Raw genomic sequence first — 17,960 nt, 5'->3', positions numbered from 1 at the left:
TTTCCGGACTGTTTTCAAAGGCAGCCCCACGTATAATGCATTCCTACGAAAAATGGGAAAGAGCAAGGAAAAAAATTTAGGGAATGCTCTATAGGGTGTAAGACAAAAAACAGAAGAGGAAAATACTGGAAATTGGGTTTTGAAAGCATAGAAGTTGCTGGTGAAATAGTGTTATTTATTTATTTATTTATTTTATTTATTTAAGGATTTTTATGCCGCCATTCAGCCCAAAAAGGCTCTCACGGCGGCTTACAAAAGTATTTCTTGACAGTCCCTGCCCACAGGCTTACAATCTAAAAGACGTGACACAAAAGGAAAGGGGATTGGGAGGGAGGAGGAGTTATCTGGATAGTTGTTGAAACTGATGAAGATGCTTTATTTGTGTAGATTGAAATGTACTGTCGGATTGATCCCTTCCCCTGTTGGATTGGGGACTGCTTCTTGCCTGCCATTCCTTCTGACTTCTAAATTGGATACCATTTTCACATGAAGACGGCTGCCCATTTCATGCTCTTTGTCACTCTCCTTCCTTGAGCAGCTGGTTTGCCCATCTCTGGGGGCAGTGGGAACTAGAACTGGGTAACTTTTAGTGCCCTTTGTGCAATAAACATCTCTAGATCTCTAGCAAGAACTGACCTTTCCCTGTAACTGCAGCATGCCCTTCCCATCCTAGAGAAGGTTGCTATCAATCAATTCCTATCGATCACTTGTGCTCTGTAAAAATTCCCATTCAGTAGCAGGGCTAGTTCTGTATACTTGCCTATGTTGCTTGTTGCTGTGGCAATACCTCACAAAGCAGCCTTCCCCCACCTGATGCTCTCTAGATGTTTTGGACTACAATTCCCAACATTCCTGACCATTGGCCATGCAGGCTAGGGCTAATGGGAATTGATGTCCAAAACATCTGGAGGGTGCTGGGTGTGGGAAGGCTGCCAGAGGGCCTGAAAGTCAGTAGAGACCCCCTTCCCCTGTTCAGTTGTGATAAGACAGGCAAAAGGAAGCAATATATTGACACACTGTATTTGAAGGCAGATTCCTTCGTATGACCTCTTTTACTGAACTTTGGGGCTTTACACAAGGCTACTCTCCTATGGTCACAATTTATTTATTAAAATATTTCACACACACACACACATATGAGCCCACCTGGGGGCTCCAATATAGATCATGATCATAGATCAAAACAAAGTACAAAATAATACAATAAACTGAAACAGAGAGCTAAAAGACAGAGCCAGGTTCTAAAACACTCATAACAGGAGGGGAGAAAAAACTAAATCAAAGCAAAAAGACAGGGGAACAAAGAAGTATTTACAGAATACTGAAAATCCATTAGAGACAGGCCCATTGGTGAGGTGGGGTGCTCTCAGAGAGAGACTTCAGACCCAGTCCGGGATCATTGGGGATTTTTGCTTCCTCAAGGAAAATTGAGCCACCACCCCATTTTCCCCATTTAGCCATTGACTCTGTTCCAATCCATTTTTCCCCTTTGAAATATTTCTGCCTATCTGAAGCTGCGTATTTCTGGAAGTAGGAGCAGGGAGCTTTTATCCTTTCTTTGCCGTTGCACAGCTGCACATCTCCAGTTTATCAAAATAAGAGATCTGCTACTTTAGTTCCTTCCTATTCCCATTCATACAACCAGTAGCCTGGGGAATGGTGGGTCACAAGCCTCTCTCATTGATGAAGTTGTTTCTACTCCCCCTCCTGAAAATATGTCTTTCCTGACACTGAAAAGCCGGGTTTTAGGGATGGCTGCTCTGCCATGTAACACTGACAGAGCACAGCCGCTTTCGTCACAGTGTGGAGAATAAGAGCAATGCGCTTTCCTCCCATGCGGGGGAAGGGTGATGTAAGAGAGAAATAGAGAAGCGTGACATTGGAAACAGGAGAGGTCGTGGGGGTGCTTGACTAGGATCTAGACAGAGTAATGGGCTGGATGGGGGGGAATAAACTCAGACTGAATCTTAATAAGATGAAAGTCCATTGGGTTACGCAATTCCTGGGTCCAGGAATTAGGCAGTTTGCCTGTTCTGGATGGACTTTATTTTATTTATTTATTTATTATTTTATTTATTTTATTTATTACATTTTTATACTGCCCAATAGTCAAAGCTCTCTGGGACTTGCACTCCCTTTGAAGGAGCAGGTATGTAGTTTGTGGGTGCTTGTAAAACAGTCTCTGGGGGCCCAAGTGACAAGGAGCACCTTTTATCAGATTCGGTTGGTGCACTAGCTACAGCCATTCCTGGACCTGGAAACAGAATGCAGCAGCAGTACTATAGTTTGATGTGCCCACTTCTGCCCTATAACACCATTGTTGAAAGAACTGCAGCAGCTGCCAATTTGCTACCAGGTCATGTTTAAGGTTTTACGAGGCCCTAAATAACTTGGGACCAAGATACCTGAGAGAGCGCCGTCTCCCATGTAAACCATCAAGCTGCCATCATAATCAGAGGCCCTTCTGGTTGTGCCACTTCCTACAGCTATCTGTCTGGCAACAACCAGAAAGAGGGTCTTTTCTGTGGTGGTGCACACTCTGTGGAATACCCTTCCCTCACCAACTCTGATGCATTGTAGGCGCATGTTGAAGACTTCTTTATTTTGCCCTGGCACTTGATAATGTATTGAGGCTTCTTATCATTTTCATTATTAGCTAATGGCCATTGTTTATGTTTTAGTTAGTTTTGTATTTTTATATTTTATATTTCTATATTTAAATTACAGTTTTTGTTGTTGTACACACTTGGATCAGTTTTTCATGACAGGTATTATAAGAATATTTTAAAACAAATAAAATATGCCTGGAAACAAACTGGTAGTCAGGGTAGATTGAATAGTACTGGAGTTACTATGCTCTGAAAAGCAGGCCCACCACATTTTGCACTACTTGAAGTTTCCAAACAATTTGCAGAGGCAGCTCCCAAATAGAACGCATTGCATTTATCCAATCCAGACGTGACCAAGGAATGTATGACAGTGAAACGTGCACTCCTGTGAGACAGATATACCGAACATTTCTAACTAGACATCTGTTACTAAGAGCTAGTTATTCAAGTGTACCCACTGGTTCAGGGTGGAAGGAGTTTACTCGTACACAGGATGATTTCTACCCTATATTGGAGGGTATGAGATATTGAAGATGCTGCTACCCAGCTTCCCAACCTTTCCTGACTGGTCATTGGCTAAAGTCAGTTTATGCTTGATGAAAAAGGAACACAAAGGTCACTCTCAGTGCACTCTGATTGCAGAGGAGACACAATGTTGAGTCTTGAGACAGCATCTATGTTCTTAGAGCTGTGGGGGAGATCTGTTGCTAAAACCCAAAGCAGAGGTCATGAATGAACTAGAATTCAATTCATCTTGACCCATCTATACCCTTCTCTGGCTTTTCACGGCACCTTTCAGACAGAATGCTCAACTGCCATTGGAAATTCCTGCTATGAATGGATAACTCTAGCTTGCACCTCAGTAGTGTGATGCTGGTTCCTTCATTGGCCATATTGGACCAAATCCTGCAAGCTCCCCTAGTTGTGGATTTTGAATAGGGGCTATTCAGATGTAATACCAAATGCCAGTAATTTAGTACAAGGATGAGCAGGTGCAAACCTCTTGGTCTCTCCCTTTCCATTCTCCCCTTGTGCTCAGCAGTTAGTAACTTGTCTGCAGTAAACCAGTGTTTACCATTTCATTGGAATAAGCAAATTATGTTTTTTGTTTGCCTATCAATCAGACTTGCAAACTAGAAGCTTGTGCCTATTCAAACTCATATCTGAGCAGTCCCATAGTACCTTTAGAGGACATAACCACTGGCTTTTAAAAATAAGAAAAATAAGAAAAAGCTACATGTTGGTAGAGTATTGGAGTGAATGTGTTTAATAAAAGATTGGCATTTATTATTGATTAAATGAGATCTAACCTATTACCTAAATCTGTTTTGCAGCTGCTGTATTAAAATATGAAAACAATGTTATGAATATTCGGCAGTTCAACTGTTCACCCCATCCATATTGGTTGCCAAATTTTATGGACGTCTTTACGTGGTCATTGCCATTTGTTGGAGAGAAAGGTATATAATATCATGAAAGAAAGCATAACAGTTTAGTATGTTGCTCAGTCAAGAGTTGCTATTACAGTTATCCAAAAAAGATTAAATGTATTCTTTCAGTAGATATTTCATCTGTGCCATATTGCCATGGACAACTTGGGACCCACCTTGCAATGTACCAGCTGTGTATTGTGACCTGCCATGTATTTGACAAGAACTTTGTTTTTGCAGGGAGTTTTAGGCCTTAGCTAGACCTAAGGTTTATCCTGGGATCATCCCGAGGCCGTCCCTGCCTGCTCCTGGGATATCCTGTGTGTCATTTACATGAACAGGGATGACCCCGGGACAAGCCTTAGGTCTAGCTAAGGCCTTAGTTCCCAGGTAGAGAGCAAAAACCACGAGTTTATCAATCCCCTGCTTGGCTGTCTGGTGGGCTGGGTATGGCATTGTGTTACAGCTTTGCTTTACATGGTTGGGGTGAAGATTTATAAAAAAAATATTGCACAGAAGCCTTTCTCAGGATTTTAACTGAATGCTAGAATAAGCACCCATCATTAATACATTGGTTTTGATTATCCAGTGCTAGGGAGCATCAGGGAAGAGCCGGCGCCTCCACGTCCTATTTGTAAGTTTCCCAAGAGCGTCCAAATGGCCACTGTTGGTAGGCCTGCGTTGGATGAGATGGATCTTCAGTCTGATCCAGCACTGCTGTTCTTATATTAAATAAATTATACTGAAGGTCTAGAAGTTGACCAATGATCTTTTCAAACCTTTTGACTTGGATGCAGAATCATCATTCTGCCAGCTGAAGGATGCTGCTGGTGGAACAGGACTTCAGGTTTTGGAATGTCACTGTTCTAGGAGGTTTTAGTAATAAAGGAATCCAGCAAGGAAAAGACTCTGAAGTTATTGCCTGGTAGTCTAGGGGCAAGTGGCAGGCTGAGCAGGTAAGCTCACCCGTATGGTCCCTATGCCTGAGGGATACTACATGGTCTGCTCCTCCACCCTCCCCACTGCATTCCCCAAATCTTCTTCAGACATTTGTGGGACACATGCGACGAAGATGCTGCAGCAGCAGCAAGCAGGAGAGGACACAGAAGTCCCATTCTGCCTGTGGTATCCTTTTGGTGGCGGAATGACAGTTCTGGATTCAACCTTTCTTCTTCTCACATATGCTCAAACATCACTATGAAGTCTGACAGCTTGTACTTTGCATTTTAACATTGTTTAATCTGTGCAGCCTGTAATGAATTGTTTAATTTTTAATTTTAGTGACAGAAATGCTGGTAAATGTTCTGAGCATTTGCTCTGATGATGAACTAATGACAGAAGATGAAGATCAATTTGACGGTAGGACTACTTCTGTGGCTTACAATTCTGTACATTATAATTTTCTTCTGGAAGTAATTTGTGGATAATAGGGGTATCGTTTTTAGTTCTAATACTAGGTTTCTAACTTAGTAAAGCTTTTTAATATAAAGGATTCTCATCTATTAAGACCTGAAAACTTAATATGCTTGTATCTTCTACATTAAAATGATTTCTTAACGTAAAATATTACATTGCATAAAATAACATTCCATGTCAGTCCATGTTTCACATACCTGCTTTATTATTCCTTTCTCATTTATTCACTCAGGGAAAGTATAAATTCAGATATATTTTTTAAAAAGGCCTATAACTGAATTTGCTCCCCTTGTGGTTCAGTAGTTCCTTCTCCTACTTACTCCTGACGTTTTGGTACCCTTTTATACTATATACTTAACATTTTGTTGTATATTTGTATTAATGGAATTTGTGTCCTGCCTGCACTTCATATCATATCACTGAATACTGGACAGACATTCTAAATCTAAATATTACTAATACTGACATATGCAGTATTTCATAAAAGTAGCACGTTCCCATTTCCTCCCTCATTTTTCCTTTCAGTTTTCATTCTTTAGCCAATGTAAAAGGTCTTCCTTTTAGTTTGCCTCACTCACTTTTTCTCCATCATTCACTTCCTTTTTTTCTGGACTCTTCATCTGAAGAACGGCTCGTATATGGCAATAAAACGGTATGGATCAGACAGAATAATATTGTTTTGAAATATGATTTTCTTGATTACAATTATCCAAGTAGAGACACATTTATATATTGTTCTTATATAAATTGTATTTTTATTTATTTATTTATTTATTGCATTTATATCCTGCCTTTTTTCCTGCAAGGAACCCAAGGTGGCATACATAATCCTTCTCCTGTTCTCCATTTTATCCTCACAACAACAAACCTGTGAGGTGGGTTGGGCTGAGAGTCTGTGACTGGCCCAAAGTCACCCAGTGAGTTTCCATGGCCGAGTGGGGACTAGAACCCAATTTTCTCCTTTTTTCCATTCGTCTTTTTTGGTAGAATTTCATATTTTACCTATTTCTAATGCGTGCACACACACACACATCAAGCATGCACGTATAGGGACTCTTTTGATTATCTGTCCTTTTTACTGTAAGCATTTTACATTTAAATTGGTGCTTGAAATGTGATCTATGTGATGCGCCACTTCTTGTTTGTACAGTAATTTTATTCCCTTCCACTATTATTTACATAAGCAAGTCTTGCATCTCTATTGTGCCACTTTCAAATTAATGTGTTTATTCATATCTGTGTTCAAATAAAGTTTATTGATATGATTGCCTGTTCTGCAGTCTTCCTTTTAATGACAGAATTGTTATAATAGGGTAGAAATACATTTTAATAGCTTTGAAAGAGTGTATCTCCCCCACCATGGATGGGAAAGCTGCTGGGGGAGGGGAAATTTGGGCAAGGGGCAGAAAGAGAAAATAATCTGGGAAAGACACTGGAAAAAAGCACTGCTTAACTGTTTACTCCAGGAAAAATACAGTTTGACATGGAAGAAATGTTCACAGACATGTTTGAAAGCCCCATCGGAGCAAAGCCAAGCCCATTGGCACTCCTAGGTGTGGCTGCTGCACCCCTATAGCCCCCTGAGAGAAGGGTCAAGTCACTCCATTTCCCAAGAGGGAGGCCTGCCCCACATTTGCTGGGGGGTGGGGGTGGGGAGAACAGCCTCTGTCTCTCAGCCTACGGATTCTCCCGCCGTGGCTTCAAACTATCCTACTGCAAAACTATGTGCTGATTGGGGAAATTTGTCTCCTGGTAACAGAAGATGCAACTGCAGGCATCAAACAAGCACACATTTAAATTAATTTAAAATAATTAATTTTTTTAAGACAAAAGAACTCTGAGATATACACTCCGAAGAAGTTCTTAGAATGCTTGCTAAGTTTCAAATATCTAGGTTTCATTGCCTTGGCGCTATGGTGCTGAAATAGAGATACACATCCTCTTTTTTTATTATTATAGAGCATGTGGTTATAATGTAGAATAAATGCAATATAGTGTTCCTGGGGCTTCATATTCCTTAGAGCTTTACAATTAATTACTAACCACCGGGGACATTACAAAATTGAAAAATAGAAGGTTAAGGAGAAATTACACTTACCTGTAGATTAGCACAGGACTGCCATTTTGAAATGCAAATTTGAGGATGTTCCCATGCTTCAGTGTTAGCAGATTTTGGATATGTTAATCAGCTTTCCTTTCTGAGTGGAAGGCACTTTCACACACTTCTGTTACAATTTTTCCAATGTGAAACTGTCTTTTTCCTAGACTAAAAGGTTAAGCAGCTTCCACTGCTGCTTTGCATAAAAAGAAATGGGGTGGGGTGGGGAGAGGGGGGAAGAATCATCAACTGAGTTTCATGTGCAGTTTGACCCTACAATGTGGGGCTTCGTACTGTGAGAAGGCCAGCATGCATACTTGGATGAAGAAATAGCCATTCGAGTTCACTGCTGCTTCACGTTAAAATTTCCTATGGCCTTTATAAACCACATCCATTAAAGAACATCATGTTCATATGTGTGCATCAGGTTTGTACATTTTTCCAACACAGCAATTACATTTGCGTAGAAAATACTTGCATATGAAGCAGCTGTTAACTGGAAGGAAATACACACTTTAGAATAGGAAAAAATTTGTGTGTGCCTGCTCTGTGCTCCAAAAGGTTTGTTGATTTGGAACATTATTTAGATTACCTGTTGTCTGGATAATTTAAGTATCATTTGTATCCTATTTGTATCCCAGACCCTTGTAACCTACTATTTGCTTTTTCTATTTTTGGTTGGATTGGGTTTTTAATCGGTTCGGAGATTAGTAGGAAAACCCCTGAGAATAAAACATAGTCACTAAACAATTGCAAACATTTCCTGCTTTTGAAGTTTGTCAATTAGTATTTAGAACAGTTTGAATGGTCTTTGGGGTTTTGTTGTTGTTGTTCTGTGGACAAAAAGAATTTGCTTGTGATGAAGTATCTTGCAACAGCCCATTACTTTTAAGTTCCAGGGTGAAGGGTGACCATTATGTTTTCAAAGCTTTGATGATGTAGGCCGTTCTCATCGTGTGCTTCATGAGTTTGAGACTCTTTTTATTCCATTGAAAGTAGGTACAGCTGCAGCCCGGAAAGAAATAATCAGAAACAAAATCCGTGCAATTGGCAAGATGGCAAGAGTCTTCTCTGTTCTCAGGTAATTACTGTTCTCAACTTGCCTAATCTGTATATGTGGAAAGACTATAAATTACCAACCTCCACTACTGTTGCAGTTAAGTGCAACTGTAACATTTCTAATTAATGTGTTATTTAAGGTTAACACTTTACGTTTATTTAACACTAACAACTGCTGTATAGATTACTATCTGATATGCCCGGCGTTGCTTGGGTCTGTGAATAGTGTTTATAACATAAAGCAATTTTCAATATCTCCTGCTGAAGAAATTTTATCTATGGAATGTTCTGAAGGAATAATGAGTCATACTTTGGTGGCAAGAGAAGACTCATGGGAGTTCCACCCAAGGCATACTGGGAGTTGTAGGCATAAGCCTCATTTTTTTTATTAAATTCTTTAAAAAACCCAAAATTTAATGTTTTTAGATTTTTCTGGTACATTGTACAGCCAGACCTATCAGTGTGCCAAATTTCAAGTTTCTACTTGGGCCCCCTAAGTTATATCATAGAATAATAGAATAGCAGAGTTGGAAGGGGCCTACAAGGCCATCGAGTCCAACCCCCTGCTCAATGCAGGAATCCACCCTAAAGCATCCCTGACAGATGGTTGTCCAGCTGCCTCTTGAATGCCTCTAGTGTGGGAGAGCCCACAACCTCCCTAGGTAGCTGATTCCATTGTCGCACTGCTCTAACAGTCAGGAAGTTTTTCCTGATGTCCAGCCGGAATCTGGCTTCCTTTAACTTGAGCCCGTTATTCCGTGTCCTGCACTCTGGGAGGATCAAGAAGAGATCCTGGCCCTCCTCTGTGTGACAACCTTTTAAGTATTTGAAGAGTGCTATCATGTCTCCCCTCAATCTTCTCTTCTCCAGGCTAAACATGCCCAGTTCTTTCAGTCTCTCTTCATAGGGCTTTGTTTCTAGACCTCTGATCATCCTGGCTGCCCTCTTCTGAACACGCTCCAGCTTGTCTGCATCCTTCTTGAATTGTGGAGCCCAGAACTGGACGCAGTACTCTAGATGAGGCCTAACCAGGGCCGAATAGAGAGGAACCAGTACCTCACGTGATTTGGAAGCTATACTTCTATTAATGCAGCCCAAAATAGCATTTGCCTTTCTTGCAGCCATATCGCACTGTTGGCTCATATTCAGCTTGTGATCTACAACAATTCCAAGATCTTTCTCGTTTGTAGTATTGCTGAGCCAAGTGTCCCCCATCTTGTAACTGTGCATTTGGTTTCTATTCCCTAAATGTAGAACTTGGCATTTATCCCTATTAAATTTCATTCTGTTGTTTTCAGCCCAGCACTCCAGCCTATCAAGATCACTTTGAAGTTTGTTTCTGTCTTCCAGGGTATTAGCTATCCCACCCAATTTTGTGTCATCTGCAAATTTGATCAGCGTTCCCTGCACCTCCTCGTCCAAATCATTAATAAAAATGTTGAAGAGCACTGGGCCCAGGACTGAGCCCTGCGGCACCCCACTCGTTGCCTCTCCCCAGTTTGAGAAGGTTCCATTGATAAGTACTCTTTGAGTCCGATTCTGTAGCCAACTGTGGATCCACCTAATAGTTGTTCCATCTAGCCCACTTTTAGCTAGTTTGTTAATCAGAATGTCATGTGGTACTTTGTCAAAAGCTTTGCTGAAGTCAAGATATAGGACGTCCACAGCATTCCCACAGTCCACAAGGGAGGTTATCCTATCAAAAAATGAGATCAAATTAGTCTGACAGGATTTGTTCCTGACAAATCCATGTTGGCTTCTAGTAATCACTGCATTGGTTTCAAGGTGTTTACAGATTGACTTCTTTATAATCTGCTCCAGAATTTTCCCAGGGATGGATGTCAGACTGACTGGTCTGTAGTTCCCAGGTTCCTCCTTTTTGCCCTTTTTGAAGATAGGGACAACGTTAGCCCTCCTCCAGTCATCCGGCACCTCACCCGTCTTCCATGATTTTGCAAAGATAATAGACAAAGGTTCTGAGAGTTCTTCCGCTAGCTCCTTCATTACTCTAGGATGCAGTTCATTGGGCCCTGGAGATTTGAACTCATTCAAGGAAATTAGGTGTTCTTTGACCATTTGTTTATCAATCTCAAACTGCAATCCTGCCCCCTCAACTTCTGCTTCACTTTTTCCAGGGGGGTCATAGACCCGCTTTTGGGAGAAGACCGAGGCAAAGTAGGAATTGAGCACTTCAGCCTTTTCTTCGTCATCTGTTATCAATTTGCCATCCTCATTAAGCAGCTGAACCACCATTTCTTTCCTCTGTCTTTTACTACTCACGTATCTGAAGAAAGCCTTTTTATTGCTTTTAGCATCCCTCGCTAATCTCAGCTCATTCACAGCTTTAGCCTTCCTGACGCCATTTCGGCACTTCTGCGCCACTTGTCTGTACTCTTCTTTTGTAGCCTGGCCTTCCTTCCACTTCCTATATGTATCCCTTTTTGTTTTCAGTTCATCAATAAGCTTTTTGTGGAGCCACATTGGTTTCCTCTGTTGTCTTCTATCTTTTCTCCTTGTTGGAATTGTTTGTAACTGTGCTTTTAAAATTTCATTTTTTAGATACTCCCACCCATCCTGCACTCCTTTTCTCTTTAGGCTCCCTTGCCACGGGACCTTACTTATTATAGTTCTGAGTTTATTAAAATCAGCTTTCCTAAAATCCAGAGTACGTGTATGGCTACGCTCGACTTTTGTCTCCTTCATAATCAAGAATTCAAGTATGACGTGGTCACTTTCCCCCAGAGTTCCCGTAACTGCCACTTTATCCACTAAGTCATCCCTATTGGTCAATAACAAGTCAAGGATTGCCGATCCTCTAGTTCCTTCCACCACTTTCTGTAGGAGAAAGTTATCACCCATACATGTCAGGAATTTCTTGGAAGGGCCGCTTTTGGCAGTAATGGTCTCCCAACAGATATCAGGGTAATTGAAGTCCCCCATCACTACTACATCACACTTCCTTGAAACACTGGTAATTTGTTTCTCAAAAGTTTCGTCCTCGTCTTCTCCTTGATTGGGTGGTCGGTAGTAGACTCCGATTATCATATTCTTTTTATTCCTAGCCCCATTTATTTTAATCCAGACGCTCTCGACGGGGCTCCCAATCTCATCCGCCTGTATTTCTGTGCAGGGATAGGTATTTTTAACATATAGTGCAACTCCACCTCCCTTTCTATTTCTTCTGTTCCTTTTGAACAAGTTATATCCTTCAATTGCTATATTCCAGTCATGGGAGTCATCCCACCAAGTTTCAGTTATACCTATCAAGTCGTATTTGCCTTCATGTAATAAGAGTTCAAGTTCATTCTGTTTGTTTCCCATGCTCTGGGCATTAGTATATAGACATCGAAGACCATGTGTTTTATAGTCTGGCTTTGTTCCTACCTTGTTGCAGACACTATTTTGGGACACTGTTGGAGCTGTTCTCTGTACTGTGGTGCATTGGCCTTCATCCATTGTTGCCTCAAAATTTACGTCTCCCACCCCTGTAAGATTCAGTTTAAAGCCCTCCTGATGAAGTTCTTCATGCTGTGGCCGAACTCATTCTTTCCAGCCCTTGTGAGGTGCAACCCATCCCTTGCCAGCAGTCCATGTTCCAAGTAGCGTAGCCCGTGGTCCCAGAATCCAAAGCTCTCACGACGGCACCACCTTCGAAGCCAGTCGTTCATCCAGAGTATTTTTCTTTCCCTTTCTAATCCTCTTCCAAGGACCGGGAGGATGGATGAGAAAACTACCTGGGCCCCAAAGTTCTTCAGTTTCCTTCCCAGAACTTCAAAGTCTGAAATGATTTCTTCATAGCTCCGCTTGGCGACATCATTTGTTCCCACATGGATGAGAAGAAAGGGGTATGTGTCCGTTGTCTTTATGAGCTTTGGTAACCTTTCAGTCACATCTCTAATCTGTGCTCCAGGGAGACAGCACACCTGGCGAGTCCATGGGTCTTCACGACATACTTGGGTTTCAATCCCACGCAGCAGGGAGTCTCCCACTGTGAGGTAATCACCCTCACAACAACCCTGCAAGGTAGGCCAGTCCTAGGCCTGTGAGGTAACTTTAAAACAAACTAAATTAGTTTGTTCCCACCCCCCACCCCCCTCTCTTTCTCGTTGAGGGAGCTGGCTGACTGAGTCATGGGTAGCTTGGATGTTGCCGTCGGTGATGGGTCCAAAGCTGTGACCTCCTTCCCTTCTGCTCCAGCCAGCCCTTCAGGCCCAGGATGGCAAGCTACTTCCAGATGATGGCCACCAAAACCTGATAAGCCTTCCCTCATGCCCAAGGCATGCTGGGAGTTGTAGGCGCAACCCTAGCTCCCTGAATAACATGTTAATCTTTGAACACATCTGAGGTGTGGTGGGAGATGGGGGCCTTCTTAGTTGTAGCACCCTGCTTAAGGATTTATTTTTCTCAGGCAGGCTTACCTAGTGAATGCATTAATGGCTTTCCAGTGCCATGTGATGTTTTAAATTTTAGTTTCCAAGGCCTTTTAACTTGATAAGATTATTTATGTTGTATTTCCCTCCACTGTTATAACTAAACCACAACATTCCAAGACAGACGTGAGAATTACTGAATAAAGTTTTGATTTTTATCTAAAAGCCTGGCTATGCCATTGAAACAGAAGACTGAATGGAGGAATGACTGACAGCTGAAGCTGGAATGGAATGGTGGGCGGGGTGAGTGGCAGTTGGGGAAAGTCAGTCAGCAGGGGCCGAGTTAGGACTGAGAGATAGTGCCAGTACTACATCTCCCAGCATGCCTTTGGCAGCCCTCAGGTGCCCATGTCCTCAGCTCTTAGTGGATGCTGCAGCCAAGATCTGCTGGGACTGCCTCAGCCCACACTTCTCACCCACGATGTGCTCCATTAGGAGCCTGTATTGATGGGCCGGGACTGGGCCGGGTACTTGCCCCCCTTTGTCAAGCTTGTTTCTGGGCATGCGCAGAGTGTTTCCCTTTCCTCCCTCCCTCCCTCCCTCTTAAGGGTGAAGGCTGCACGTGTGCTTCCCTCAGTTTCTGAGAAAACAGTGATATCAGGATGGGGGTGCCTTTGAGCACGTCCAGAGTCAAGCCTCTCAAAAAAACACTGTTGTATCTAGTTATAATTTTAAAACCACACGTGGCAGGTGGGAGGAGGCACCGCAAATGGATGCAGCCCAATTATGTGGGTTGTTTCCTTTTAGATGGAATTGGGTTGACTGACTTTAGGAATCACAATGGCTGCCAAAGGCCAGTAAGTCTGACCTTCCCAAGGCATGCTGGGAGTTCCGCCCAAAGCATGCAGGGAGTTGTAGGCACAAACCTAAGTTTTTATTACATTCTTTAAAAATACTTAAAAAACCCAAATTCATATTTTTTTATTTTTTCTGATCCATGTACTCAAAGACCTGTCTGGGTGAACAGCATTAAGGCAGTACAATACGTGGAAGTGGGTAAACATTTCAGGACATACGTGGCACACACATACTTTCTACTTTATAGGTTGAGACAAAAGGGCATAGTCTTTTCCCATGTACTTGTGTAATGTGAATAGAACAAAGGATACAGCAGGGTTAAAGGTTACAAAAAATAATGCCAAGAAATGCTCTGCAAAAGAAATGGGCTCTGGACAGGTATTAAGGACGGAAGAGAAATTGTGAATGAAACAGTCAAGAGGCAACACGTAGAGCAGGATATAAAGGCAGAAATCAGAGAAGAGAATAATAGAATAGCAGAGTTGGAAGGGGCCTCTAAGGCCATCGAGTCCAACCCCCTGCTCAATGCAGGAATCCACCCTAAAGCATCCTGACAGATGATTGTCCAGCTGCCTCTTGAAGGCCTCTAGTGTGGAAGGTACTAAGTTTCCTTTTTTAATTTGTTCTGCCATATGTAAGCTCAAGGTAGCTTCTGAAACATTTTTTTTAAAGACAAGACAATTCCTAAAATGCTTATATAAGTTTTTTTAAACCCTGATTTTTCTGAAATATGTGTTAATTTTAAAAAAAAAAATTATTACCTTCTAAACCCCACCCAGGATAGAGGCGGGCAGATCTTTTTTAGGATTTTGTTTCACAGTCATGTAACCACCATCAAGAAGTTTCTATGCCATCACTATTCTCATGTTCCCTGTTTTCATTTCTAGCCTTATAGTTACTGGCTCTTGAATGTCAGATGGGAGACAGTGGATTTGGTGGGCAGGAGCATACTTTTTTTGTTTGTTTTTTGTTTGGGGTCTTGTGCTCTTATGCAAGACTGCAAAAGCTACTGTCTCAAATTTAGCCAAGCAGACCCATATCATCCTCTTGTCAATGTGCTCTGCTTCAGTGCTTCCCTTGCCAGAGAACATCTTTTTTAAAATGTTTGCTTCACCTTCCTCTGAAGTAAGCACATCTGCTCCCAAAAGTGCCTTATCTCCTGCAGCCACTTTAGACTCCTACCCCGCCCCACTCTTATCAATATCCTCCATTTGGGCAGCTTCCCTTGCTAGTAAAAAATAAATAAAGGCCGCTTTATGTTACACTGAAGTAAGCTTTGTGCAGGAAGCAAAACATTATTATGTCAATATCCTTGTAAATTTCATCCTGCCTTCTTTCTTGCAGCTGCCAGCTCTGTTGCTAGCTGTCTGATGTACATAAAGGGTTACAGAGCAGTGAGCAGGATTGCAAAAATCATGCAAATTTCATGGCAGAGCAGTAAAACGGAGGGGAAATTTGCACAACATTCCTAACTGTGGGAATTTTTTTTTTTTAAAAAAATTAAATTGTGAATGCATTGACAGTCTAGTGTTCTTTCTTCATAAATTAAAAATCCATCCCAAGGTTGAAAAGAGATGAGGGGAAATGGCGACAGCACTAGCAAGATTGCAAGGAGTGGCAGAGGTTTTCACTGCTCTTGCCAGCTAGTTCTTTAGCCCTCCCTGACAAAACAAATCGTTCTGCCAGGTTTGGACCTCACACTAAGCCACTCTGCAGCCATCCACAATAACAACCCAGCGTGGCTTAGTGTGATGTGCAAACCCAGTCAAAGGCTTGAAAGTGTCTGCCTTTATGGCTATAACAATATGGGGGGGGGGGAAGAGAGGGAACGGATTGTTGAAGTCAACCAGGAAATTATCAATTAGGGGAATCATAACTGCCTGGGGCAAGTGAAAGACAAATGCTGCCACACTGTCACTCTGGACAGAACATAATAGGATACGTGGGGGGGGGAGTGCTGTATAGTGCTGAGAATTGTGCTCATTGGTTGGTGCCAAGAGCCATCCCTCTGGAAGCGCTCAGAGAGCCAGGAGGCTGGGGAGGGGAGTATTTTGGGCGTGAGAAACTCAGGTTCAAACCCTTGTTTAGCACTGAAGCATGATGGGGGGGTTTGAGTGCCAGTCGCAAACTCTCAATCTCAAGGGTTGTAGTAATGGTAAAATGCTGCTCTGCGCTCCTTGGAATGAAGGGCACGTTACCAAGATAATAAATAAAGCTTGGCCTACATGTCTTATGCTCCAAGCACGGGTTCAGAAATGTACAAAGTTTAGGTGGTATGTTTTCTAAGAGTTGGGATCGGGGTGCTTCTTTAGACAAAGTACCTCGTACAGGGTATCTTACTCTTATGTTTTATTTTTTAGTATTACTATTATTCTTTTTGTTAGGGCAAGGACTAGTGATTTTTAGGTTCATTCAATTCTGTGATTTCTCTAGACTTATAATTCTGTATGCTGGGCTTTGGTTGCCCTGGTTTTGCCTTCAGGGAAAAATTGTTTTCAAGTAATCCTTTAAGGGCACGTGCGTGCTGAAAGGATCCAATGTACTGTTCAAGCAACCCAGGGACCACAGTAAATATGGTCAACGTGCTTCTGCTCTGGGGATAAATGCAGCCGGTACGGTGTGCAAGCAATGTGGGTGGGGGCATCTGAGGAAGGGAAAAGCGCTCCCTTTTTTGCAACATGCTTTTCACATTCCCAGTTGTGCCGTGTGGCAGTTGCATGCCTAAATGTGCTGTCTTTGGGTAAAGCGTAATTTTTTTCCTTCGTCTCTTTTATCTAGGGAGGAGAGTGAAAGTGTGCTGACCCTCAAGGGTTTGACTCCCACTGGAATGTTACCTAGTGGTGTATTGGCTGGAGGACGCCGGACCTTGCAAAGTGGTAATGATGCTGTGCACCTTGCTGTGCCTCAAATGGGACGGGGCCCGCCTCACTCTTCCGCTGGCCCCCCACCCAGTGCATGTAGGGAATTCCTTACGCTTTTCAGTTCCTGTCTTAGCGGCTGATGATCAAGCATAACATTCTGTGTTCATCAAGCAATGTAAAATCAGTACTTAATCAGGGTATAAAACAATGAGCAAACAGTTTTAGTTATGCTTTAGTATATCAAGCTTTCCTTGATAGAACGTTTCAGATAGCACAATTTGATTAACAGTGTAGGCCATTATTCTTACATCAAATACAGAATATGACATAATCGTTTTACTTCTGTGGGCAGTGTCATTGCAGATACGTTCAGTAAATGTCCATTGCCTTTTTGAAGTTAGTACTGATAGTGACATGCTTCCAAGCTTAGTTTTGCATTCCATTGATGAAAAATGTGCTCTGTTTTGTACCCTGGTGATTAATGCCAAAGTTTGTTCCTTTCATGTTGTTTGTCAGTTGTTCTATGTAATACTACTGACCTCCCTGAATTGTTCTTGTAAGTTGCTGTTTCCTTCTTCTGCAGATGTAGCTGCTTTTTTAGACCTGTCTGTCTTTCTCTGGGTATCGCTGTATGTCTGTATAAATGTGTATAAAACTAAATCACTATCACAGACGTGTATGTGTCTGTCTCCTGATGTACAAGCAACTTTGTAGCACCTGTTTTTGGAGGTTGGCTGCATTTTGCTGCTGCACACCATGCATTTTGGTTGCTAATGTAACTGATTAACTGTTATAAAATCAATTGAAAATGAAGGGACTAAATGAATTTTTTGTAAGTAAGTCAGAATCAAAGGGTGTCTAAGTGTGCTAATATTTTCTGCATGAAAATAAAAAGAACTATACACAAAATATACCTGTAATCTCACTCATTCAATATTTTATAAAAGCCGCTGATTGATTAGTTGTTGCCAAAAGAATATTGTGACATTCTTGTTTTAATGCTTTCTGAATATGGAGTTCACTTTTTTGTGATGGATGTCAAGACAGAAAGTGGGCTTCATAGCAATCCTGAGCTTTATTTACACAACATGTTTTAGTTTTAGGTGTTATTTCATATTGTTGCTATCTGTGTAATGTGAGTGCAGTTTTATAGTATATATTTTCTTGATAAGCTCTGTTGCATTTTTCGTCTGTCAAAAATAGCTAGTTTTGCCATTTAAAGTAATCACATTTATAAAAATTCAAATGTTAGTTATAAA

The 17,960-nt window shown here is 41.8% G+C and overlaps 1 protein-coding gene across 1 annotated transcript in view; it reads left to right on the top strand.

Moving 5' to 3' along the window:
* The window catches only part of PPP3CB (protein phosphatase 3 catalytic subunit beta), a 65,347-nt gene that overhangs the window by 38,518 nt on the left and 8,869 nt on the right, over positions 1 to 17,960 (top strand). The window contains exons 9-12 of the mRNA XM_063128891.1: positions 3,944 to 4,069; positions 5,321 to 5,398; positions 8,550 to 8,634; positions 16,619 to 16,716. Of these exons, the coding sequence (XP_062984961.1) occupies positions 3,944 to 4,069; positions 5,321 to 5,398; positions 8,550 to 8,634; positions 16,619 to 16,716 (387 nt within the window). The remainder of the gene's footprint in view (positions 1 to 3,943; positions 4,070 to 5,320; positions 5,399 to 8,549; positions 8,635 to 16,618; positions 16,717 to 17,960) is intronic.

The sequence above is a fragment of the Elgaria multicarinata genome, chromosome 6, assembly GCF_023053635.1.
Source record: "Elgaria multicarinata webbii isolate HBS135686 ecotype San Diego chromosome 6, rElgMul1.1.pri, whole genome shotgun sequence".
NCBI lineage: Eukaryota > Metazoa > Chordata > Lepidosauria > Squamata > Anguidae > Elgaria > Elgaria multicarinata.
The sequence above is the reverse complement of the archived record's forward strand: the minus strand, read 5'-3'. Positions and strand labels throughout refer to the sequence as shown.